The 26,831-nt window shown below is 39.7% G+C and overlaps 1 protein-coding gene across 1 annotated transcript in view; it reads left to right on the top strand.

Annotated features, from left to right (window-relative positions):
* PPP3CA (protein phosphatase 3 catalytic subunit alpha) overlaps positions 1-26,831 on the top strand; it is a 213,195-nt gene that overhangs the window by 85,058 nt on the left and 101,306 nt on the right. The window contains exon 2 of the mRNA XM_044428195.1: positions 4,128-4,328. Within this exon, the coding sequence (XP_044284130.1) occupies positions 4,128-4,328 (201 nt within the window). The remainder of the gene's footprint in view (positions 1-4,127; positions 4,329-26,831) is intronic.

The following is a 26,831-nucleotide window of genomic DNA, read 5'->3' as shown; positions in this document are numbered from 1 at the left end:
ATGTTTGCTGCTTTTTAAGATTTGCTGCCCATATTTATTGGCACAAATCTTTGTGGCTTTCTTGAATACTTTGTTGTTAAATATGCTGCTAAGATTTTTATGGTGTAATGTCAAGAAGAACAACAAAAATATTGTGGTCATTATATTTGAAGAGTGAGATTGTAAATTCACCTCTCGAGCCATATGATTAAATGATAATGAAGCATAATTACTGGCCTGTTTTAATATATTTGGCCAAAACTATTAATAACTGTGAAGTTTAAAATAACTAAATACTAGTTTTGTGTTAAATATGGGAAAATATTTATTTACTGTTATAAACAACAATACCACATAAAAGCGATAAGCATTTTAAACATCACAGCAACATTAAGGTACAAACAAACATTACTTAAAATATAAAATATACGTGGGATTTTAATGATTGTAAGCCGCCCCGAGGCTTATGCGATGGGGGCGGCATATAAGTGGTCTAAATAAATAAATGTGGCTGGCAGCTTTGCCTTTCATGCCACCCTGAGTTTATTCTAATGTAGAGTAGAGCTAGTAGGGCTCTGGTGTTAGGATAGGCTAAAATAGAAAAAAAAAATATTTTAAGTAATGTCTGTTTTGGACTTAAAACCAAAGGAATGAAAGGCTTCAGACTGCCAGTTGTGTAAATCAAACTCAGGCCAACTCACACATAAAAATAAGTGTATGTAGTTCCTATGAATATGATTCCTTTTCAGAAATTCTAGTTCCTTTGCTTGCAGAAATCACAATACCATTTGCAGAAATCGTGGGAGTTGAAAAATAAATGAAAATATTAAAATAGCTGTATTTGATGTGTGCAAATCATGTACTCCTAGTGGCATACTATAGTGTCTGTGCTGATATTTACACCAACAAGTTCTTTGTGAAGCAGGCAATATGGCAAGCTAATGAGGAAATAGTGAGCAGATGAACTGACAAGGCTGTTTACCAAGTGAGTATGCTGTTTCCAGGGTTATATGGAGGACTTGCATATGAGATAAAATATTTAAAACAGTGCAAACTCATTCATGCAAATTGAAAGATTCAGACCCAATTTGCACAAAAGACCTGTTTTGTGTAAATCATCAAACTAAATTGTAAATTTTGTTATTTATTTAAGACTTTTTCATACCATCCACTACGGACAGTATAAAAAAAGGAGCCTTAATTTGTATCAATGATGCTACAAATACTAGGTTCCCAGTATGCCTATTTCTGATATATTTTGAGACCCACCCAACTCACCTCCAAAATCAGATACGGTGTATTTTGGATAGAAACTGTCCAAGCATCCAAGAAGTTCATTGGGCTGAAATGAATGAGATTTTCCTTCTTCATGTATCCCTACTGTTAAATTCATTGTAGGATTAAGTCAAAGCTTCCTTCCTTTCTCCTTCTGTTATGTCAGAGGGGTGTCCTCTGATTCCCATTACAGCTTCCCAGCTCCCAGGTCTTGTCCTGTAGTGCCAAACCGCCTGATTGCCAGGGTAGGATCAGCCATCACAAACAGAGGTTGTTGTGGGGAAAGGTCAATGTGGGTGGGAAAGTTTAGAAGAAGAGACAAGCTCGGTTCACCTAGCATGGTCTGATGTGGTTAGTCTAGCCCAGCTTTTGCTAATCCAGTGCGCTCCAGATGTGTTGGACCACAAATCCCAGCATCTCCCAGGTAGTTCAACACAGCTTGGGAGAGCTGAACTAGTATTAGGTATTGCAATCCATAACCGGATCTTCTCATGCAGCTGTGCATCTCCACTGGACTATGTATGTATATGCATATGCATTGCTAAAAGGATTGCCCTTGTGTGTAGCGTAAGCTAAATGGAAGCCAGACTGCCTTGTTAAAATGTCAGGAAGCTAAAGGAGAAAACAATAGTACATGCAGTGTGTGCCAAGAATGGTGTTGTATTCCTCTCTGCTGGCACCGCAGCGGCTGTTTAATTAAGAACCTTATTCCCATAGCTATGCTGAGAACATTGGTGTTGCTGGCACAGGCACCACAAAACAAAATCATTAACCATTTCTGCTGTTTTGGAGCGTGGCATTTTTTGGACCATGTTTTTTTTTTAAACACTTGCAGATTCAGAAAATCCTGAAGCAGGTTTAATTGCAGACACCATCTCCCCCAGAACTGTACTTGGTTAGAATTTGATCAAACATTTGAAACGTTTATCATACAAAATAAATGGAAACCATGAGTTAGCACCACAATATGTTTCTTTAACATAGGATTGCCAGCTTGTTGCACTTGTTCTGTCCACATCCATGTATAAGAAGCTGGCTGGTGTCACAACCCCATCCCTGGCCAGAATGTTTTCCTCCAGCGCTTAAAATATCATCTGCAGCATGTGAATAGCAGCCTGAAAACCGCAAGTGGGAGCTGTGGGAGAACTTGCTTATGTTTTTCACACACATCATCTGTTTAACCTTCATACTTAGAGGCACTCCTGTTGTACTCCCAGTCTGGAATGAACTGAGTGACATACTTGATGTAGGAGGCAGTTCTGGAGCACATTTCATCCAGTAGATTGTGTACCTGCAAGGGAACAGTGGCCTTCGAAGTTGATTTCACAAGCAGTATGGACATATTTGTAACGGATAATGCAAAACTTGGGATAAAATAATTGCAAAGAAATATATACCTATTTTTCTTGATTTATTTGTTAGAGTTGGAGGCAGGGAATTCTGCTTATCCGAAGCATAGGCCAGATTTAACTTTCCCACCATTTTTCAGGCAAGATAATTTTGTGACTGCTTATACTAGTGAATTATTTGTGTTCATAAAAGGGTTTTCCTTCTTCTTCTTCCTGTGTGCAACCTGTACTTACAGATTGGTGGAAACCCTTTTTTTGAGTCCTGAGATCGTGTGTGTGTGTGTGTGTGTGTGTGTGTGTGTCTGAGATCTCCCCTTCCTGCAGAGTTACTTCTTTCCATGTTTATAGTGGTCCTACTTGTATTAAGTAATTTTTTCTTTCCCCATAGGACCAGTGTAGCTGTAAGAGCAAAGCGCCACAGCTTCCATCATCCCAACTCTTGGCTGTGCCAACTGTGGATGATGGGACTTGTGATCCAGCAGCCTCTGGGGACACTGGGGTTGAGAAGAGTTGTATTTAAGATGTAGAAGCCTCAAGTATTGCTTTGCATTGCAAATGTAGTAGGAGATGTACGCTGTCTGATGTGACTGACCTGTGCACATTGTGACTCCCCTAGTTCTGAATCCTTCCCAGAGCTTTTCATTCACTTTTGTATAATCTGAGCCACCCACGGCATTAGCAGCCTGGATCGGTATAATTACCCTACAGCTGGCAAGGCAGGCAGCCTCTAAAGCCACTCCAATTTAGCCGCTTGGGAAAGAGGGTTAAGCTGGGATAAGGCTTCATCTTGATGTACGAAACTGAGAGCCTCACCTTTCATTGCCTTCAGCTGAGAGCAAGAAAGTGAAAGCAGCAGCATCACATGAGTTCTGTAAAATCAATCTCTTCTACACGTCAGTGGAGACTTTGATGGGGAAATTCTTTTACAGTTGTAGCTGGTCCCCAAAACATCAGGACCGCCATCCTTGTGGCTTTGTATGCATGCTAGCCACTTACTACTGACTTCACAATCATTATAGCTGTAGCTGAAGAGGGAGCATCAAGTACTGTAGCTCTGTGCTTTAATAGCACATTTTGTGTGGTGCTGAAATATTTATATATGTATAGTATCAATTGGGCAAGCCAGGCATTGCCAGGGAGGTGGCAGTAGGGAAAAACCCAGATTAATAGCAGTTGCCTTCCTTGCGTATGGATACTTTAGATGAACTGCTCTTTTCAAAAGTCATATTCCCTGTGCATCTTTATCCAGAGCTTTGATCTGTGGATATAGCATAGTTTTCTTTCCAGACTGAGAACAATGGTTAAGGATTTTAAATAAAGTTTCATTACATCTTCCAAGTAGATGTCTGTGGTTTAAAAGCTATTAGCTGCATAAGCAGAGGTTCTTACTACATGACAGTCTTAGTAAATGCAAAGCATTTTTATAAACCAAAAGGATGACCAGTAGAACAGGTAAAATGTTGTTTTTATCAGGATTAATGTGCTTACTTGGTGTATTGAACCCATCTGTCTTTGTTCTTTCAGCTGTCCCGTTTCCTCCAAGTCATCGGCTCACAGCTAAGGAAGTGTTTGACAGTGATGGAAAGCCCAGAGTGGATATCCTAAAGGCACACCTTATGAAGGAAGGAAGACTGGAAGAGAGCGTAGCTTTGAGAATAATAACAGAGGGTGCTTCAATTCTCCGCCAGGAAAAAAATTTGCTGGATATCGATGCCCCAGTCACTGGTAGGTGCAAATAATAATGAACCAAGGGAACTTCTGATACTTAATAATTGGAAAACATGGATTCAGTGTCACACAAAAGCTTTTACCAGAATTCTAAGTGGTCACATACTGGAATGGAAGTCTTTTAGCCCAACGTGTGGTTTATAGTTTGTATTTCCTGTCAGCTACCATAGTTAGATGGGCTTTTTGTGGGATACAAACTTGTTGCTCTATTAAGACATGAAAAATGGTGATAATAGACCTTGAAAGTGTACAACAAGGCTGGGTAACCTCTTTCAGCCCATGGGTCAGATTTGGTTTTGGAAAAGCTCTTGGGCTGTACTCCAGTAGAAAAAGCAGTTGGCTAATCCCCCTCCCACTGCCCACAACATATATGAGGTGAAGCAGCCAGTAACTAGTCGTAGGGGAGGTATTTCAACCTTGCTGAATGGGGGAAAACTGCAGAAAAGCTAGAAAATCACCAAACAATGAATGGCTGGAGGAAAGAGGATGGGCGTAGCTGTCTGGGAGAGCCCAGGAGAGCTGAATCAGGACCCCAAGCTTGAACTTCACTGCTCCTGATATACATTAAGGTGGGTTCATTAAGCCCCCTGTAGTTTGAATCATGATACCCTCTTCCCATTTTTTCAGAGAAGCTGATTAAAGAGTCTTGTGACTCCTTAGACAATACTCATCTCCTTAAATGTGATGCGTGCTTTACTTTATCAAATAATGTACAAGGATATTTGAGCAATTCCGTTGCAGGGTAAATGGTTCATTTGTCACTGAAGAGGGATGACATCGTGACTTGAAATGTACTGGGCCCTAATAAAATTATTCTATGCTACTTTGCCATCGATGCTTCTCTTGGTTTCCTGTCTGGATGTATTTCCTCAGTTCTTTGTGTTCCTATGCTATTGGCCTGTTATTGTGTAGACTCAGTGTTTCATTTGTGTGGGGAACAAAAAATGAAGGATATCATGACAAATTAATAAGCATTTCTAGAAATAACTAGTAAGGGGAAAGAAGAAAGGCAGAAAGAAATAGCCACAACAAAATGTTGCCAGGAGATTTAATTAATGAATGAATAGTGTTTGGTAAAAGAACTGATTTTTGCCCTGGGCTGAAAAACTTTCCCACCAGTTCACTAATCTGCATAATGTTTTGTGCCTTGAAATTTCTATTTTGATTGTTTCCTACTTTTGGTTGTTTCTATGAATGGGAATGTTGTGCTCTGTGCCTTCTGGAGATCAATTAACTGGTAAATTCTTCTGCATAAACTCCACTGAAATTAACAGGATTGTCACAGAGGTTCTACAGAGTATAGCTGTCATACATTTTAGCCTTGTGGAAGGAGTCCCCAAACAAAATGTTCCTGTTTATTTTTCAATCCACTCAGTTTAGATCAACTGAGAATGTATTTTTCCATGAACATACCATTTCTGAGACTGTAATGGGATATGTACAGAACACCGGAAACCAACCAGTGCCCTTTAAATTTGTTGGATTATAACTCCGGCCCTTTGGACTATAGTTCCTGCCCATTGGCCCTGATGGCTAAGCCTGATGGAAATTGTAGTCCAAAAAAACCTGCAACAAACCAGGTTGACTACAATGGTATAGAACAATGAAGAAGGGAAAGGAGAAAATCCTCTTGGAAATATTTTAAGTAAATAATATCTCCTAATTTGTGAGGACTCTATGGATTTTCCACTTTCTGTGAACACCTGTCACTGGAGAACAACAACATAGAAAAGATGTTGCTTTCAAATCTTACTTCTGAGCTTAGTGGAAATATTTGGTTGGTCACTGAAGGCATAATGATCTGGGAGATGAGCCTTTGGTCTGATCCAGCACGGCTGGTATTCACAATTGGTTCTTTTTCTACTTTAATGTAATTAATAGGGTCAGGAACATTCTATTAGTAACTTCCAATGATTTACTTGTAATGCTCTTCTGTCTCTCATCTGGACCTGCAGTATAACTACTTGCTGCCACATAGCCATTGCATAGGATTAGACTGCTATCACCTGCTTCATAATTTCTCCAAACTTTTTGGAAGCTGTTAGCTGTTGTTCTCCCCTCACCCATCTCTGTCATAGATGACAGATTCATATGTTGCTTCTGAATGATATCTGAGGATGACAGCTGTGTTGTATCAGTGTGGTCTCCCAAATCAGCTTTCAACAATGATATTGCAGCCAGTTGGATGTCTTCTAGGTTTCTGTGAGCAGAATAGCACTGTAAGGCCATGGAAGGCAGATAGTTGGAAGTAAGTACTCCTGAAATTGGCAGGCCTTCCTTTCAAGTAAATGACTGTCTACAACAGTGTGTGAAGAGAATAACAAAGGGCTAAGATGGGGATGGGCTTCTCATATCAACAAATGAGTTGTACAGAGTTCTAAGTAGAGGAAACAAGAATCTCTAAACCACTGAATTATCAGTATGCAAGAACTGTACATGAGGTAAATTTTCTTTATTTCTTCCTTTTTCTTTTCTTTTTTTACAAATTTCTTTTTAAGCAGTCAATATTCTTTTTCATTTTCTGATGCCATGGTACTAATTCAGTCCAAAATCCATTGCCACATATTTTCTTTACCTGCTCAGGGCTGCTATAGACTATTTCAAATCTAGATAGGAAAATTTATACACTCAAAAATGTAGACGAGTTAATCCAACTCTAACCTAAATCTTGTAGTATGTTCTGCTTTATAGATGGGGATGATCATTATGTGATCATTATGTGATCATTTCCAAATACTGGGCAAAGTGGCATTGCAGGAATGTAACTGTTTTGAGCAGGTCTTCTGGCATGTTTTTCTCCAGCCACAAGAAAGCAGTTTATAGTGAGTCTGCGAAGGTTCAAGATGTGTTAGCTAGAGGAGCTCATATAGTCCATCTCTCCTCTGCCTCTCATTTGTATGCCATTCCATAGTCTGAAGGCTCTCTGGGTGTGTCACAAAAACAGCAACCAGCAGCATAATTATAAAACATAACAAGATTAAAACTATCATAACCAATACAGCACAAAATCCAATTAATATAAAACAGGAGTACAAATGCATCAACTATCTAAATCTAATCCTTGTTTGGGAGGAAAATGTAGACCTTAGAAGCCATGTCTTGTAGACGCCCTTCTTCAATTTATCTGAAGAACGGTTTATGTTCATGGAAGAGCAGCTTCTGTTCAGAGAATCATTTCTACAGGGTGCAAATCAGGACAGGTTCTTGTACGGTTGTACAGCTGTGACAAATGTCTCACCTGTGTACATAGCCAATCTTACCAGTACAACAGTAAACTCTGGCAGATCGTTTGATGTTGACTGGACTGTTCCCTTTCCTTGCCAAGTGCATGATGATACTGTGAGTGAGAACATTGGAAGACCATGTGTTTTCTCAGGCCTGAAGTGGGCCGGGTAACAGAAACTTTCCCTCAGGCAAAAACCAGCCATAACTCATCAGAGCTCAAAGCATCTGTGCCACCATATCAGTCATGGCATCGGTGTGGCTCTATGGAACAATATCAAGAACACTGCAAGTACAGAAAGGCTAGCCTTCCATGTGCAGTGCCTGTCTCTTGTGATGGTGAAAGCTTCAAGCAATTAGGCTCAGTAGCCTGAGAGACTCTTGCCCTGCACAGGTGTCAGGGATCTTTTTTGAAAATTATTTTTCAACAACATAGCCCAAATTTCTTGCTGATTTTCATGAGCCTGTGCAGATTTCTATGTGAATAACAGATTATTTGAAATGTTTGTGAATTAGGGCTTGGTCTAATAATTGCACCGGTACAATTACAGAAAGCTACTTCGGTATTTTTAATGATTTTGTGAATAGTATTTATATCAGCTTCTTTCATATATGGCAATGTGTATTATACTATGGTCAAGTAGAAATCTTATTTTAATCAGTTATGAATTTGCATAAATATGTAATATATCCAGGTGTTTGTAAATAATCATTGAGCATTGGTCTACAAATATGAATAGGACCTTTTCTGAAAAAGTACAGTATTGGCCATACCAACATATTGAGATCAGTTTTACTTGTTAGTTCATATATTAATAATTATTAGTGTTACTATTACGTATAATGCTTAAATATACAATAAATATATAAGCATGTAATTTCATCTACAATATGTAAACGTATTTACTTAAATATTTTCCTGGAATTCATAAATGTATAAATGACTAAAATATGTTCCTGGATGGGCTGCATTATCAAATCAGCACATTCCACTTACCAGTACTGATTTGTGAATTGCTACCTTGTTTATTCTGAATTTGCAAGAGAGTATCCTATTACAACTTTTCCCCACCCCAAGGGCAAAATCGTTTCACAAAAAATCTTTTTTCATGAAAGCTAAATGAGCCCTGAATGTTAGTTATGCTCAGATTAAATACTGTGGATACATAAGTACACATCAGTTTATCTGTATAGATTTGACAGGGGCTACTCTGTCCCCAAGGGGGAAGGGTATCAAAACGTGTGTTCTCTTTGCGTTTTGATATGCATGGGGTGTGAGCTGTAGTGATCATAGTATCTGCAAATAAAAGCCTTGACTGATTTTATTTTTAGATTTATATCCTACTTGCCTTAAAAAACAGTTTATATGATTATTGTCACCTTCATTTTAGCCTCACAACAACCAAGCTGTGATTGAAACAAACAGTGAGTTTCATGGATGGATGAGAACCCTGATCTCCCAAGTCTGTGTGCAACACTACACTTGGCTCTCTGTTGGTTGCTAGAATTACGTTATTTTTCCCCTGTTCTATTACTGTGCTGGTGGACACAATCAATCCAGAAAGCCAACGAAACCTTCAGAAACAGCTTTAAGTTCTATATAAACTAGTCCTATAAGATCGCTTTTTCTCTTACTGCAGGACTTGTGCTCTGTGGTGTTTTCTCCCTTTCTTTGTCCATTCTAGTTTCAAATTACTGCATTGAATCTTCCTGATGCTCCCTTGGGAAATTATTGCAGTGGCTAATAGACCTTGGTTTCTAAATGTTACCCTGATGTTCAGCTGAAACTTTTCTCTGCTCAATTTCAGCCTGTTGCCAGTATCAAAGCTAACAGATTGCTCCCGGCTGCTGTTGCAATATCGGCAGGAATTTTTTAAGTGAGCAAGAGACGCTGTAATAAAGGAGTTTCACAAATGAGTTGTACAAAAGCCAATATGACTGCCAAATAGACTGAAATGTTTAATATTAAAATGCATTGTGTGGTGAGGAAACAAAGCAGAATGAACTCTGAGCAAGTGTCCTGAGGGGAAAACTTCACTGATTTACAAATATATATTTGTTCCTATACAATTAATACAGGATGGGTTTTTCCACTCTTAAAATACGCCAGTCACAATGAGCCGTAGACCAGTTTGGAAGCCTGTAAAAACATTGTATGATACAATGACTGTATAAAGTGAATGCATGTGTGTTGGGAAGGGGAGGGCCAACAGCATTTGTAAATTGTTAAAGCTGCATCTCATTGCACTTTTGTATTTCATCCTCTTTGTGTATGTTGTTGAAGTAAGGATAAGTAATCCAGTAAGACAAGGGGAACCATAATAAAATATGCAAAGGATGTGTTTTGCACAATTTTCTGCTTCTAAAAACTAGACTTTGATGTTACTTAGGGATTACTTAAAGTAACTTCCAAAGTAAATTCTAAGTTGATTAGAAGCGGGGTGGGAATTTGGTGGTGCAAAATGGGACAATTCCATAAATGCCATCACACCCCTTAAGATCGGCGGGAGAGGCCCTGCTCTGGAACCCCCCCCCCCCCACAAAGGAGGTTAAAAGGACATTACTCGGTGTACGGCCTTCTCTGTGGTGGTGCCCAGATTGTGAAATGTGCTCCCCAGAGAAGTTTGCTTGGCGCTGAGCCTATATTCTTTTCAGAGCCAGATCAAAACCTTTTTATTTAAGCATTATTTTAAAAATTAGTATTTTAATGGTTTTATAGTCATTTTTTTACTTTGATTTATTTTTATTGGTTATATATTGATTTATTATATTGTGATTGATTGTTTTATTGAATTCTGTTCTTAATGTTGTAAGCTGTCCTGAGATGATATACATAAAGGACAGTGTATAAAAGTTCTAAATAAATAAATAAATAAAAATTCATAGACGTTTGGATGTTAGAAAGTTTTTATGACAGGCAATGATAGGGAAAGGGATTCATGAAATCTCCTGCACACCCAAACTTGGAATTGCCTTTGTCAATGCTTAGAAGCCAGAAAGCTGCTTTCTTTGACTGTAAAACAGAATCTCTGTGTGCGTGTGCGCATGCATGTATGCATGCCAAAACAAAATGTATTCTGTACAGAAGATTTGAGAATAAGCTGAACATGCATCATGTTGTTTTACTCACTTGTATCCATCTCCTTTCTTTGGTGCACTTCATGAGTGATGTGCACCTTTTGTTATTTTATTGTAAACTGCAGTCACTAAGCCTGAGCACCTGTAGGGAGCCAACACAACAGTATGCTGAAAAAGCACATGATAAAGTGATAGCTCTGCTGATTTGGTTGCACTTTCTTGTCATCTGGTGAAGAAGTAGTGGCTAGGCAGCAGTCCTCTAAAAGTTACTTGTACTGTTAATTTTGCCCACTTTGAGAATGCTGGACTTAATCACTTTATTGGTGTCCTCAGAATTTTTGATCTTTTCCTAGAATCCTAGTAATATTACAGTTACTTCATTAAGCAGCTTCTGGATGGTTCCTTTGGCATTGGAGAGATTGTCAGATGCTGATATTTTCCAGGAATGGTAGTTTAAAGCCATTTGTAAGCCAAGAGGATGGATATAAAAATCTCGTAATCTCTATAGAAGTTTCTTTTCTTCTTCCCACGTTAGAAAGCAACCCACAGTGACAGATTGAAAGCAAATTTATTACTGCTTTATTCCAGTAGGTGAATGAACAAAGCTTGCATTTTTGTTCGGAAAAAACCCTGAATAGTATATCTCCTGTCCTGGCAAATACATATATCTGACATAGCAGGACAGGCCTTGCATTGATCGAATAGAGTGCCTGCTGAAAACAGAACGTCACCCAAGAAAGTCTTGTAAGGAGGCTCTTGCTGTTTTCTACTGCTTTATTCTTGTCATTAGTTTTCCATTTTCTCTGACTACCATTATAATTTAAAAAACAAACAAGTACGTTTTTGTCATTAGCAGCTGGTTAATACATTGGAAATTATGGCATTGCAAGATACTTCAATTATATTTCCACACTTCATTTTTCTATTCTTCAGTAATATTGCCAGTGGAACTTTGTTCCTCTGACATAGCAAGGAATTAGCAGGGCAAACCTGGCCCTAGATGACTCTCCATGAAATACATTGAAATCCAGGGATTAGGATGCTGCAACTTCTGTTCATTCCATGTACCAGTTCTGACTCCACTTCTTCAAGTTTGTACCTTTACTTTTCTTCCCACTAAAGAAACCATATTCTTGTTCTGGAACAAAATATTCTTTTAGCATCTCCTGAAAATACCTGCATTTCAAGCCTTCCTGATCCAACCAACCACTTTCATCTGTCTTGTTTTTAATATATTTAATATATTTTATTTTCCTTTATATATTTTATCTGCTATTGTTCAGTGCTCCAGAATGTCTGTAATGGAATATGGAGCAGCGTACAAATAAGTAAGTAAATGAATAACATGTATTTTAGCCAGAGAACGATGTAGCCTCTGTGTGGTTCTGTGTGGCTTACAGGGATGATTATGTGCAACTGAATCGATAGAATCCTTCAAAAATTCACATGCATTCACACTCGGGTAGGCGTACATATGGGAATAGGATACTATTTACTGACTTTAAAGGGGCCTCAAGCCTTCCATTGATTATATGTCCAGTTCCTTGCAAAGCATGATGTTTGCTCAACACAGCTGTAATTTGATCCTGTATTCTAATTCTGATTCAGTTCTCTGACTGCCATTGTGTAAGTTGTCAAAACAGCAACAGATGCATGCAAGCAGAAGACATCAGCAGACCCTGAGAGTACAGAACTTTATCAAAGGGAGGGGGATTTTGAGGAGGGAGCCCCTCAGTGCAGCCCAACATGGGGTCGTGTATGTGTTCGTGGATTGCTGACCAATAAAGGAGAAAGACCTGGAAAAACACATGGGGATGGGAATGGACTGCCCTGGAATGGAAGGGCTGAACTGGGAGGATGGAACAAGACAAATAGCTATACAAATGGTAGAGAAAACCATTTCATTTTTTAGATAGGCGATTTAATTATTTAAAATATTTCTAGGCTGCCTTTCACGGCTCAAGCTTCCCCAAGGCTTCATGCTTAAGGAGCTACCTTTAAATGTTACCAACAGTGCAGTTGAAAACTACCCATAGAAATCAGGGGAGAAAGCTAAGGTTTTAATATTGACAAAGTATCCCTGCTCTTTCTAACTCAGTTCTTGTTTAATGTGGGATATTTTAAAAATAGTCCTGCCGGCATTTGCAAAGTGAATGCCACTGATTATTCCCTCTATTGCAGGTTGGAAGGAATGGTGGTTGGAAGAGAATCAGCCCTGCAGGATAATTTGCACTGAATGTTGCATGCCAAATGTTGCATATAGGCGCAAACGCTGCAACATTCTCCAGATACTTTATTTCAAGTTGACTGCATTTAAGAGAGTAGTTTACAACTCTGCAGTGTTAGTCTATTTCTTTTATCCCAATAGTGCAACCTGGGCTGAGATAATAATATACAACAACCCTATAGAGTAGTTCACTGTTACATTTGTTGTGCTTATGGCAACCTGCAATGTAGTCCACTAATGGGAAAATCTGGGAAAATCAGAAAAATATATGCAATACTTGTTTTTGTGGCATCCTTTACATTTCTATAGTCACTTTGTCACTTGTCATAAGAGTACCTGGCTTACTCTGTTGTGCTCATGAAATTTATTATGTTTGATGCATCAGATGTTTATTATGTTTGATGCAAGAGAAAATCCACAGGGAAGGCATGAAATTCTTCTTCTCTTGTGAAAATGTTAGTGCCATCTGGAAGCAGAAATACATCTTGCATTTGAAATTATAGGATAATTGCTTGTCCTTAGTGTGTAGGATTTAATTCTCTACACAGTTATACAAAAAGCATTCCCTAATACATAGTTTAGGGAAATCATTCTGTAGGAAAATAGCTGGTTAGTAATATATGAACATGTTGTCCTAAATATTTTATTCATAATTCCAAAAGAAAAATGCACAACCACTTTTTTCCAATTTGGTGTAAGCCTTGGAAAACTGCCGCTGTTCCCAGAATAGGGGAGGAAGGTTGGAAAAGAATGCAGATTTTTTTATTTTATGCAAAATACTCACATTTCTACTTGAAATGAAAATTCACTACAAGAAGTATTGCAAACATAATCCAACATTAAATTACAAGAGCCATCAGTGTGCATACAAAATGGAATATACATTGAAAATGTTGAAAAGCTTAAATAATGATTTTTAAAAATGACCCAAGCACAGGTATTACTGTCCTCAATGTGATCTTTTGAGTTTTTTCCCAACCTCCTATTATTGGCACATGCTACCAACACATAGGAACAGAAACAAAGCAAGTCAGAAGGGGTCTCCCGGGCCATCTAGTCTGACCCCCGAGTCCAGCCGGCTCCGCTCATGACATACCCACCATGTGCATGTCCAACATGTATAAAAGATAGTGATATATTGGAATTTTCTGTTTCATGGGCCATTTGTAATATTAAAAAGTTATTCTCTAACAGTGATTGAAAGCTAAAATAATGAAATGGACACAGTCATACTTTGGGCTCATAGGAGAAGGCAGGACTCTCTGAAGAAGACAATAATGCTGGGGAAAGTTGAAGGCAGAAGAAGAAGAGGAAGGCTGAATTTCAGATGGATTGCTTCCATAAGGAAGTCACAGTCTTGCATTTACAAGAGCTGAGCAGGGCTGTCAAGGACAGAACATTTGGGAGCCATTTTTTCTTATGATTGCCATAATTCACAGTCATCTTGACAGCACATAACAAAATAAGAGTGGTTTTCAAACTGTGTTCTGGGTAATCCACTCAGTGAGAAACTTAATAATGCAACACAAGCTTTTGTAAAAGACAGTTGAGTTCGGGGCGCAGGGCTGCCACTGCCCTTGGTCTTCAAGAGGATTCTGATACACACTAACATTTTCCCATCACTTTAGTTGCATGTGAAGAAATAGTCAGTCTGGTCCATTTATGCATGTCAAGCTGCTCTTAGCAGGATCAGAACACAGCCATACAATGTCATTTGTTTTGTGGATTCTTATGACGGCAATCTTACTTGAGTGATTCCAGGCTGTACCTTCGACTTATGCAAGAAAACAGTGAGACTTCGGATGCAATTCTCATCAGAAATATGTCTTATCCATTTAAATTGTAGGAGTTTTCTATCTAATCATGCATCCAGTTGCATCCTTAATAGCCTTGAACCACTGTGGATGTCTCTATCCTACAATATGTCCCATATTTCAGAGAACCATAGAATGGGGCTCCTATACCTATGGAAAGCTTTATTTTCCCAGTAATCCTTATAGTAGTCTGTATAGTATTTGTGAATAATAATAACAACAACAGAAGAATTTCCATTTTGGAGGGAAGGGTGAGAGGTAAAGCCGACCTGTCTTGTAAGAACGCCCGATGAGTTCATGGCAGCAAGGGGAGTACAGTTTAATTTATGACCACCTGTTTTCTAGGTCTGATGCTTATGGACTTCCATACAGCAAGTCTGTCAAAGGTCTGTGCTTATACAAGCATTTAGTACAGCTTTCTCAACATGGTGTCCTCTACCTCAGTTTTGTGAAATAAGGTGTGAGATGTGAGGTGATCAATTTTCAATCCTGCCAAGAGACTGCTTTAGGTTTGCAGCCAGGATTGGGTTTGCAGACCTAAGGGTTGTTTTGTGTTAACACACATTGTTTGGAATCCCACTCAGAGGAATTCATGCCAAATTCAGTCAAAGCAGCCCCATACTCAAGATGGGAATCTCATGGTGCCAGACAGTCCTACACAAGCAGCCAGAAGCTGTAACTTCAGCTATCCCAACTCCTTCTTTCTCTGGAATAGCCATTGGGCTAGGAAAATGACGATCTGGCTAGAATCTGGCTCTCTTATGTTCGCTAGACTTCCTGCATTTAGCCCTGGCCAGGAAACAAGTTGAGCCGAGATCAGTTCCATAAATGCTCAGGAACACTAGTGGATCCCTTCTTTGTGCAATGTACGTAGTTTTTCACACAAAGTACACTAAGCCTCTTTTCCGTATGTTTTAATTCTGCTCCATGTCATGTGTATCTTTTGTCAGAAATGAGCTCTGACTTTAGAATTGGGGCTCTTTGCTTCCATTCCCCTTCACTCGCTTGTAGCTGGTGAGGAAAAAGCCATGCCAGCTGCTCTCTGAGATTGGAAAATGGGCCTTTGAGAGCGGGTATGGGTGGTGTGTCTGTGAGGTGAGGAAGGAAGGAGTCTGGGGCCATCCTAGGAGTACTCCATGCGCCTTCCTTCCCCCGCTGAAGCACCCCAGAGAGGTGGCCAAAATTGACTGTATAGCTGAATTGCAGAGGAGGAAAAGCAAAGATGTAGAAAGCCTTATGTAAATAAAACGCTTTCTCCAAACCGAGATTCAATAGGAAGATTTAGGAAGAAATAACAAAACAACTTCTGCCATGAATGGCTGTACATGGTTTCGTAGCTCCCTGTGTGGAAAGGTCAAAGCAAACAGATTAGAAGTTATCCCTTGTAAAGTAGGTTGCGTAGCTGCTTTTCCTTTTGCAATGCTTCCTCTGAGAGGAGAGCATACTTTTCTCCTCCACTTTCTTTTACTGCCCATCCACTTCATCCACCGTTCCGGATCTATCTGTAAATTAGCCAAGGACTTGCTTTGCATTCAGGGCATGCAGCTCCAAAAGGAGGTCCACCCTTGGTACTCTGCCTTCTTTATCAGTGATGCTGGGTTTCCAGTCCTGCAGTCACACATTCCAGCACCTGACACAGGAGACTTCAAATTATTGAGACTTTTTTCTTACAGCAAATCTCAAGGCATGAGCTTAGTTCTCAAAAGTCATATACCTGGTGGCAGTTTGCTATAGATTCTTGAAATAGTTCAACATCAGGGGTTTTGAATGCATCTTAGAAGCCACCTTGGCAGACATCCTCTGCTAAGGCAATGTCTGGGAGGATGGTCCCTAATGCTTTGTGGGGACCATCTTCCTAGATTTCCAGGGCAAAGCCATCCCAAGCGTTCACAGACTAGGAATTAAGAAGGGATCTCAGTAGCTCCCAGCTGCTTTTGAGACTAGGAAAAGGATACTGCATGAAGACTTGAATGCTGCATTGAAACCTCTCTTTTAGGAGAGTCCAGCCCTATTGACCCAAAGAGTGCAAAGGCAAGACCAAGCACATCTAAAGTTATTCCTCACATGCGGATCTTTTGACTTCCAAAGTTTCCACCTTTGGAATCTCTGTACCAAAGGGGTGCAGGCACAGGAATGTCCAAAGTCAGGAACTAGCCCCAAGCCAGACTGGTTCTGGGCTCCTTGGTGACAAGATTGCATAAAGGGTAATCCTCTTTTTGGTGCTACATACCTTAAATTCAGAGCAAGTCCTGGGCTAATTTACAAGGGTAGATCTGGAATGGTGGACAAAGGGGATGGGTTGTAAAAGAAAAGAAAGTGAAGAAGCACCTCTCGTAGCAGGTTCTTAATAGGTGGATCCTTGGAAAGATTATGGCAGAACATAGAAACAGAGCAAGTCAGAAGGGGCCTCCCGGGCCATCTAGTCTGACCTCCAGCACCAGCCGGCTCCACTCACGACATGCCCAACGTACATTGGAATAAACCTATCATCCTTGGCGGGCTTACCTGGGAGGAAATATTTGGGTACAGGGTTGTGAATTTGAAATATACTCGTGTTCCAGAAAGTCTCCTTTTTTGCCCCTTTTGTGTTCCCTCTCCAATATTGTTTTGTTACTGTAACCAGAATGAAGTTCTGTGTGAAAAGCAGCCGGAGTTGAGCACCTCTCACCTCCCTTGGGTGCTCCTCTGCAAATTGCTCCCTCGTGACAGCTTGCTGAAAGGGCAAAGCAGCCCCTGGGCTGAAGTTACACTCAGCTGTGGTGTAACAGTTAGTTTGGCCCTGAGGTACTTGCAAATAGGACATGAGCGTACCATTTTTTTGATAAGATGTCGCTTTAGGCTTGCATGGCAATTGGTACTGGAAGCAACGTGGAACAGTAACTGGAGAGAGGGGGAAATAATGGTCTGTGGGAGCAAATTGAAGTTGTGAAGGGAATCCCCTATGCACCTGTTACAATTTCCATAGGTAGCCAAAAGGATTATTTCTGAAAGAAGTAGACAGGCATCCACATCTTCCTGTTTATTCTTTCATTATTTATAGTTGATGCATCATCATGTCAGATCAAATCTCTTTTTCCCGCTTATCATTTTCTTCAGGTGGGCTGGAACAAAAACATCTTGTACAGAACTAATTCTTCTGTATCCATTTTAACTTAGTAGAATGGCAGTATTTCAGCCAAAATTAAAGCTGTATTTTCAGCAAACATTTTAAAACCCCATTTGCTTTGTGGATTCTTAGGATGCAAATATTACTTGTAAAATTATTACCTTTAACTTGGGTTGATTCTGCCATGGAAGATGTTTTTGCATAAACAAAAACAAAATCGTACCCTGTTATTCCAGAGGGGTAAAGTGTTAGCTTGTTAGGGGATTTTTGCTGATCCCCTCTCCCAGTTTCCACTTAAGAACTAGCAAACTGCTTCTGAAATTGGACTGCTTCTGGAACGATGGTATATTGAAAATCTGATGCCCTTGCATAAATGAAAAAGCATCCAAGTAAGGCAAAATTAGAACTGGATGCAACTCATAGTATTTTATTGTATATTTAAAGACTAACATTTATTCTGGCATATGCTGTTGTTGACTAGAGCCCTCTGTACCAAGTGAAGCATCTGTGTTCACACATGGGCACGTCCACATACACATGTGTGAAGGGCTGTAGTTCAGTATTACAGAATGTTGGCTGTATATGCAAATGGTCCAGGATTCAATCCCCAGAATCTCCAAGTAGGGCTGGAAAAATACCTGCCTGAAAAGCAGCAGGGCTAACATCAATCAGTTTTGACAGTTCTGAGCTAGATGGACTAGTGACCTGGTTTGGTAGCTTCCTAGGTGAGTGTGACGGAGAGTGGAACCATAAAATGCAAGAAACTAAATCTGTGGTATTTCATAATGGATTTTACCTGTTTCAGCATCACTTGGTGACATCATAGATTTCTGTCTGTGTGAAGGATATTACATTTGTTAACCTGAGTCATGCGTTCAGGCATAGCAGTTGCTTTGCTAAGTAGGACCCTTAATTGAAGGGCTGAAGATACCCAAACCCGAATTTGTCAACTGAAAATCGATCTGAGTTCCACACTGCATATTTGAATTTCTATTCTTGCATTCTCTCTGCTTTTGTTTAAACGTGTTTATAACAAACAAATTCTAAGTGTGTTATGATTCTGAGCTCAGAGCAACCTCTCTCTGCCCCTACCTACACCCAAGGTAGAACACAAAAACCCATGCTGGGTGTTTCTCCGAGGCTGCAAATATGATCTTACAGAAGGTATCGAGTGGTCATTCTGTGTGGGGAAGGAGATTGGCACTACCGTGATCCGAAGTATCCCAGCCCCCATACTTTGTGTTTGAGCTGTAACCCTCAGGAACAATCTACTATCCAAGCGCTTTTCAAATTTGGAGTGTTAGCAGCAGTCCAATTATGTCACATCCTGAATAACTTATTTTCCCCACTGAAAATGATACGGGAAAACGTTATTAATCATGCCATTTATTATAATAAATGTAGACTCATCTTAATTGCAGTCTTTAAAGATTTAGTAAATAGCATCAGTTCAGAAGGGAAAGGGGTGTCACCAAATTGTCTTCCTCTGGGGAGGAAAAAAGGACTCAAAATTAAAAACCCAATGACTATAGTTGTTTAAAATTATTATTAAAATTGATTCCTTGGAAAATATATAACATTAATTTTATGCAAGTTTCTATTTTTGAAGTAAAAAGAAGTTTTTGTTACTTTAATTGAGACTTGCTTGGGCAAAATTGCAAGTAGCTCGCCATTGTGTTCTGACCTCCTTTAACTAGTATATACTTCCAAATAATTTCAACATTTTCTTTTCTGATTTGCATCATTTTTGCTAAAAACTGGAAAATTCTAAAGCTAAAACAGAACTTTAACCCTATCATTTTTAGGGCAAATATGAATAGCAAGGAATGTTTCTTTTGTAAACATACCATTGTGAAAATAGCCATGGATCTTGCTTTGCATTTTATCATTGAATAGGAACAATACACAGAATGCAATCTTATGCATGTTTAGACAGACTAACATGCATGGAATTGCTCCCTTATTGTCCAGTAGGAATGTGGAATAACGGACATTAAAACATTGCTTGGACATTCTGGTTGGAAAAAGATCCTAACTGAACACTAATAGGACATAGGAAACAAGAGCTCTGTATTTTTAATGCTTTGTTTTCCTTTTTGCCATCTGAAATGCTAAACCAATGAATAATGCTTTTTCTAGCATGACCATGACCTCAAAATGTAATTTGCTCTCAATTTGTGCGTGTTGGTGGCACTAAGCATTTCAGCACAAGCAACCTGAGGTTAAGTGCTCTAGCAGGAAGTTGATAGTGATCCATGCTGCCAGCTTTGTTTGAAGTATAATCATTTCCATGAACAGACAGGAAAAGATGTAAACAGCAATCCTTAGATAAGCACCAGTGTTCCAGATATAAAGGAAGTTGATATAATTGGGTGGCTGATACTGTTCAAACAGAACACCCACCAGCTAGCTATGGTTGTTTTGGCACTTTTTTGTATATTTTATTGTGTGTCTAGGGGCCAAGTGGAGACAGGAGGTAACAGCTAAGAAAACGAACAGTCTGTTTCAGCAATCTTAATTGGTCTGTTTTATTAATACATTTGTTGCATATCATTTTTTCAAATACGTGTAAGAACTAGCCCTCCCCCAAATGATATTTCTGCTTTCTCCCTCTGTTTAAGAAATGTAAGAGGCTCAGTTTGGAATGCAAAACAACTTCTTCCATGACTTTGGTAAGGAAAGTATGTTTAGACATGCAAGATGTTCGACTGGAAGACATCATGTTTCAGCCCCTCTTCCTTAGTATATGCGTGAGAAAGATTTGGACAGAAGTAGGCTTGGGAAAACATATGCTACGAAGAGGGTGGCAGCTGACTGCCCCAGCCAATGCAGTGATGCAGTTGGAGAGTGGCTTTGGTTGGCCGGAGGAACCTGGGAGAATCCCATAGCAGCTGTGCTTGGTCTACAGGGCAGAATGCCACCTGCAGCAGTCTTCAGCTGGCAAGCCATCCATGGAAAACATTAGACTCTCAGCTCAAGGGAAGCGAGCATCTCCTGATTACGCGCTAGAATATTTTCTGATTGTGCACGTCACCTAAACGTGTTTAAGTGTTATTGAATTATACTTGTAAAAACAGGATTAATATAGTTCTTTTTCTAAACTGCAGTTATTTTGATCATGTTGACTGAACAGTAGTTCTTCTTTAACATAGAACATTCTGTTGTACTTTTCAGTACCCTCCAACCTAAAATTTAGGGGACTGTATGGAAACAAGGAAAGGTGTAATGTGAAATGAATGTGGATTAAGAAACATAGACAAGTTGATAGGCCTGGTTTCCATTGGATTAAACTTGATGGGAAAAGTAGGTTTTGAGGAGGAATAGAAAGGAAGGGTGAAAGGGGTACAGTACATATTCAGGACAGAACTGAGGACATACGGAAGTAGCAAAAGGAAAATGGATATTTACATACTTGATTGATAAGCTATGAATGCACATTTTTCTAACAAATCCTCAAGGCAAATACCACTAATGTCATCTGCTAAAACGATAGCAAATACAAGATTTGCAAGCTGTCTTACTGCAGGATCATTTTGAGTGAATGGTCTTAGTGTAACTAATAAGAAAGAGTGAGGTGGAGTAAGGTTTTTGGATGATTTATGAACAATTTCATTGTGCTAGTGCTGTATCCATCACCCAGAAGCTGAGGACAGAGGAAGGGGTCTTAAGAGACAATTACCACCACCTAGTGGGGAAGTTCTTGCACTATAGTTATTCATCTGCACTTGGGCTACGCAAACATTTTATCCTCAAGGGTCATATCCAGTGTTGCCTGCAAGGCTGGAGTCACACGTGCACATGTATGTCCTCTTCTTTCCTTTTTCCCACACATCTCATCATTTCCTACACAGCTCATCTCACTGAGACCTATGGATTGCTGAGAAGAGCCTGGAGGTGATCCCCAAAGATCACAGCTGAGATTCCTCCCCTCCCCACCCCGCCGTTCCCACCTCCATAAATTGTAAGAAAACAGCTGTCTCAGAAATCAGGTTGTCTTCCTTGCAGTTCCATTTTACCCCCTCAGGGAAATGGGTTGGCACCTTTCAGCCATGGTAGCCACAGAGGGTCACAAGATACGTACCTCTGATTTATACAGGGCCATCGGCTCTAATCCCACTAGTCCCAACTCTGCCACTTGAATGAGCAGATCCATTGTTATTGCTGGTTCAGTGATGTATATTTAACATGCTTTGCCTGAAAGTAAGCATTGCAATCTTGTCTGTCTACAGCATCTGTAACAGCAGTTCACACACACATATAGGATTTGCTTTTAAACAGGTTTTGTCTTCCTGGATCACAGCAAGCAATGATTTTGGACACAATTTTTCTGTAAGCTAGCACCTCATGGAGAACTTTTTCACAAGTTCTATACAGGTTCCACATAACCTTTATACATTGCAAAAATCTTCCCTCTTTGAAGAGCACCTTTTAAAATTAAGACAACTAACTGACAGGAGAATCGTTTTACCTGTGTCTTATTGCCCTAATAATGCAGGAAGTGAAAGAGACATACCGAAAGCAAAGTCACCCCGAAGTAGAAAGAGAAATCTGTAGAACATTCTTTGCCCATCAATATGACAACTTTTCTGGAAAGAGAAAATCTTCGGTTTCTCACCTTAAATATCACTGTGTTCTCCATCCATTTTCCTCATGTTATAACACTCTAGAGAATTTTGATAAAAAGTTAAAATCTTTGTGACTCTGTGTGGTAGAACTCCAGTGGGATGCCAGGGCACAGTCCTTTTCAGCCCTAGGAAATGTCCAAGAAGGCATTCAGAAGAGATCATGAGACCCTTTCTGATGTGATTTAGGCTTGAGCTGTATTATAAAAATGCAGCTAGCTGCGTTTTGTATTCCCTTTGCCCTACCCCTTTCTTTGGCAGTACAAATGCCAGGTTGCTTAGACAGATCAAAGGGCCACTGCTGTTCCCCACCAGTGTGGGTTTCCTTATCTGGATTGAGTTGCCCACACTTACTTTTTTGAAATAAAATAAAACACACCTGCTGGTTTTAATTTGCCATTCAGGGGAAAGGCTTGAAACGGTGTGGCAAAGACTATAGAACTGGGGTGGCAAAGTGGTCCTCTGGGGTTCTCCCCCACCCCCTTTCTCCCAACAGCCAATCATTTGGCAATATTAATGTTAATTTTCTGTCCAATAGCCAAAGCTCTGGCTTTGTGTACTTACCTAAGTTGGTTCTTTTTGTTTCTCTCCCCTTGATTGTCATATTCTAGCTGTTTTGTTGTTTTCTTTTCTCCAGTTCTGTTAAGTTGCCCACTGCCCCATTTCCCTCCATTTCCCTGCAGTTCTGATGGACCAGAAGTCCTATCTGGGGCCCTGGCATCCTTCCTTTCATCTACTGCACTGCTAGTTTTGAACCCAGGTTTCACAGTCCTTGCCTTTTTTGCCTCCTTCACTGCCACTGCCACCAAAGGTTGATGATGAAAAAAAGTGGGCTCCTAGATCCTTCAGAGAAAAATGTAAATTTAAAAGATGTGCATTTATGAGAAAAGGAGAAGAGCACATTATAGTGCTACAAAAGAACGTTAATGTGAATTTTATTGCTATAGTGGAATTTGAAATTTCCGCCACTTAATTGGATTGTGGAAAACCCCTCTAGCAATTGGTATGCTAGGCAGGAGCTAAATGCTCCCCCATCTTTTCTGCTGAGGGCTGCATTCTGTTGGGGACACAGTCTGATAGAAGCAAGACCGGGGCCAAAAATAAAGGACTTCCCCTTTTTGTCTCTCTCTTGCAGCTCCCTTCTTTCCTCTTTCTTCCCTTTTACTTCTGATTCTCACAGGCTTGTGAGATGGGCAGATCAGAGAACTGAACTGATGGTTGGCACAGAAATTTTGTAATTCTGTTTAAGGCTGCAGGTTGCCCACTCCAGCTATAAATACTGTCCCTGTTCTTAGGAGAATGAGATATGCTGCAGCCATTGCAAATCTTTTTGTCAGTTTAAAGAAGTGGGTTTGGGAAGAGATATTTACCTGATTATAGCCATGAAATTCTGAACTCTCCCAATTAATAATCCACTTTAACAGTTCTAAATTTTAGATTGAGAGTAAGAATGCAAGATGATTCTTTCAAGCAACCTGAGCCCTACAGGATTGTTTTATAGACCATTTGATCTGCGTCAGAGATAGACAATCGCGTGTGGCGATGTCAGATGGAGAAATGCTATTGCACAGGCTGAGCTTATACATCAGCCTTCTGGATCAATGTGTTTTGCTCTGTCAACAAATTCTGTTTAATGTGACAAGGAAAAAACAATTCTTCTAAGAGAAATAGGTGATTGAATTGCTTTATGTGAATTTATGCCCATTTTGGCTTTGTAGTTAGAGGGGCAGGTATAATGTATTACATAGACTATGCCATCTTAATGTGTGTGTTAAGTGATTCAGGGAATTAATGGATGCTAGACATACATTTAACAGAGCAGACAAATGAGCTGTCAGCATGGTCCAGAAGGTACCTGTACAAGCTGTGCAGCCTATTGACCGCTCTAAAGAAGGTCCAGGTTCCCTTAATATTTCAAATATTTAGGATATATGAAAATCAGGTGGTAGCAATATTATGGAAACACTGGATCAGTTCAGATGTAATATTTTTCCAGTGTGAAGAAATGCTAGAAAGCTTGGCCTTGTACATTCCCCCTTTTCTTCCTTTGTGTATTTGTGTGTTTGATTATGAAACCAGAAACCTCCCTTTTGTTTTTAAATTACAATTCACCACAGTATATGAACTTGAGAAACTGTGGTTTGTTTAAACTAGGAATGGTCAACTCGTGGCATGCTAGATGTTTTGTTCTATGAACATAGGAAGAGCTAAGCCAGGTTAAACCAAAGTCCCTCTAATCCTGTGTTCTGCTCACAGTAGTAAGCCAGTTGCCCACACAAGAAATCCACAAGCAGAATATGAGTGCAACAACATCCTCCTGTCCAAGCTAATGCACTAGTGTAGATAGGCATACTGGCTCTGACACTGGAAGTAGCATTTCACCAGCAGGACTAGTACCCTTATCCTCCATGAATGTGTGCATTGCCCATCATCCAAACCCATCACTGAAACTTGGACTTCTGAATTCCTATGTACTATGTGACATAAAAGGAAGGATAAAAGTCCTTCCTTTTATCTGTCCTAAATCTTCTACCAATCAGGTTGACCTTTGGTTCTGGTATTAGGAAAGAGGGGAAAGATGTCTCCATATCCACTTTCTCCACAGTATGCATAATTTTGTACATCTCTGTCATCTGTCCTCTTACTTGCCTTATTTCTGAACTAAACAATCCCAGAGAGTATACCCCTTCCTCATAGGAGAACCACTGCAGCCCTTTGATATTTTAGTTGCCCTTTTCTACACTTTCTCCAACTCTGCAGTTTGCTTTTTAGGTGCAGTGACCAGAATTGTACACTCTCTTCCAAGTGTGAACACACCACCCATTTGTATAAAGGGTATAATATTTTGGTGGTTTTATTTTCAGTAACTTTCCTAATTATGAATAACATGGAATTTACCCTTTACATAGCCGTTACACACTGGAAAACTCAACTGTACACTACAACTCCAAATGCATCTTTATTGGTCATTTACTCCCAGCTGAGATCCCTTCAACTTGCACTTGAAGTTGGGTTGTTTTGCCCACCGTGTATCAGTTTTTACTTGCTTACATCAAACTACAATTCCCTGCGGGACCACACTGTTTACATTTCTCCATTTGGAACATGTATCACCTCTTTCCACTCTCTATTTTCTGTTCTTGTCTGATCCTAATCCATAGGATAATTTTTCTTATTCCATGACTGCTAAGTTTGCACAGGAATCTTTGGTGAGAGACTTTGTCCAAAGCTTTTAGAAGACCAAGTAATGTTTGCCTTGTTTATTGACAATTTTTATTGGCACATTGACCTCAGACCTCAGAAGAGCTCAGAAAGTTCAGTGAGGTGGGGGATGCCTTTACAGAAGTCTTTGTTTTCTTCAGCAGGCCTTGCCCTTGTATATGCTTAAAAATGGTATGTTTTATTATTGCTGCTGATAGTGTTAGTTAGAATGCTTATTGACTATTTGCATCGCCTTTGAAATCTTTTTGCTCTTCTTATTTGGGCAAAACTTTGATTTTCTAAAGGAAGTCTTCTTTTCTATAACAGTTTCTCTTTAATCATGCTGATGAGCTCTTGGAGTTGGGGCTATCTTTCCTAACCTATGGTATGCATTCTACCTGGGTTTCTGTTATCCTGGTTTTGAGTAACTTCCAAGCATTTTTGGCAGATTTGAACCTCCTTGATATCTTTTAAACTTTCTCCCTAGTTGACTCGTTTTAAAAAAGTTTCTTCTTTTGAAGTCAAATATGACTGTTTTAAACTTTCTCAATATTTTTTCTCCTAAAAAATTCAAACGCCACTGTGGTTACTTTCTATAATTGCTTCAGCAGCACTGATGCTCTTAATAGTCTATGGTGGCACCAAATTGGTTTAGATCTAGGGCTGCCTCTTGTCTGTTCTATTACAAGCTGTTTTAAGGCACAATACAAGTAGTTTAGAGCACTGAGAACTTTAATCCCCTTTCTATTACTTAAAGCATTCATTATCACAGTCAGTGGATAACTGGGTTTTGATGAGCAGTACACATGGTAAATTGTCAGGCTGGTGAAAAGGCTGCAGACATCATGTGCCATCTAGATAACTTCACATATTGGTGAAGCCGGTGACGATACTCTGTGTTAGTACTCATGACATGAGGTGATGCAGCCATGTGGCAAAAGGTCCTCCTGCATTGCAAGGTGCCAGATAGGTTGAAATCCAGGAGCACCAAGTTGGTTTTTTTAAATCTCTTTCACATTTAGGACCAGCTAGACAGACAGTTAAAGGCTCTCAATGTGTGGTTGGGATGGTGCTGAAGAGAGGAAGGATTCAGAATTCTTAGGCACTGGAGAATATTTTGGAGCAAGCAGGGCTGTACAAGATAGACAAGACCCACTTGAACCTGATTGGTATTTAAGATAAAGAGCTTGCAGAATGGACTTCAAATAGAATCTAAGTCAAGAGTAGCCG

Source organism: Varanus komodoensis, unplaced genomic scaffold (assembly GCF_004798865.1).
Source record: "Varanus komodoensis strain SLA01 unplaced genomic scaffold, ASM479886v1 scaffold2, whole genome shotgun sequence".
In the NCBI taxonomy this organism is placed as follows: domain Eukaryota; kingdom Metazoa; phylum Chordata; class Lepidosauria; order Squamata; family Varanidae; genus Varanus; species Varanus komodoensis.
This window is presented reverse-complemented; position numbering and strand designations above follow the sequence as displayed.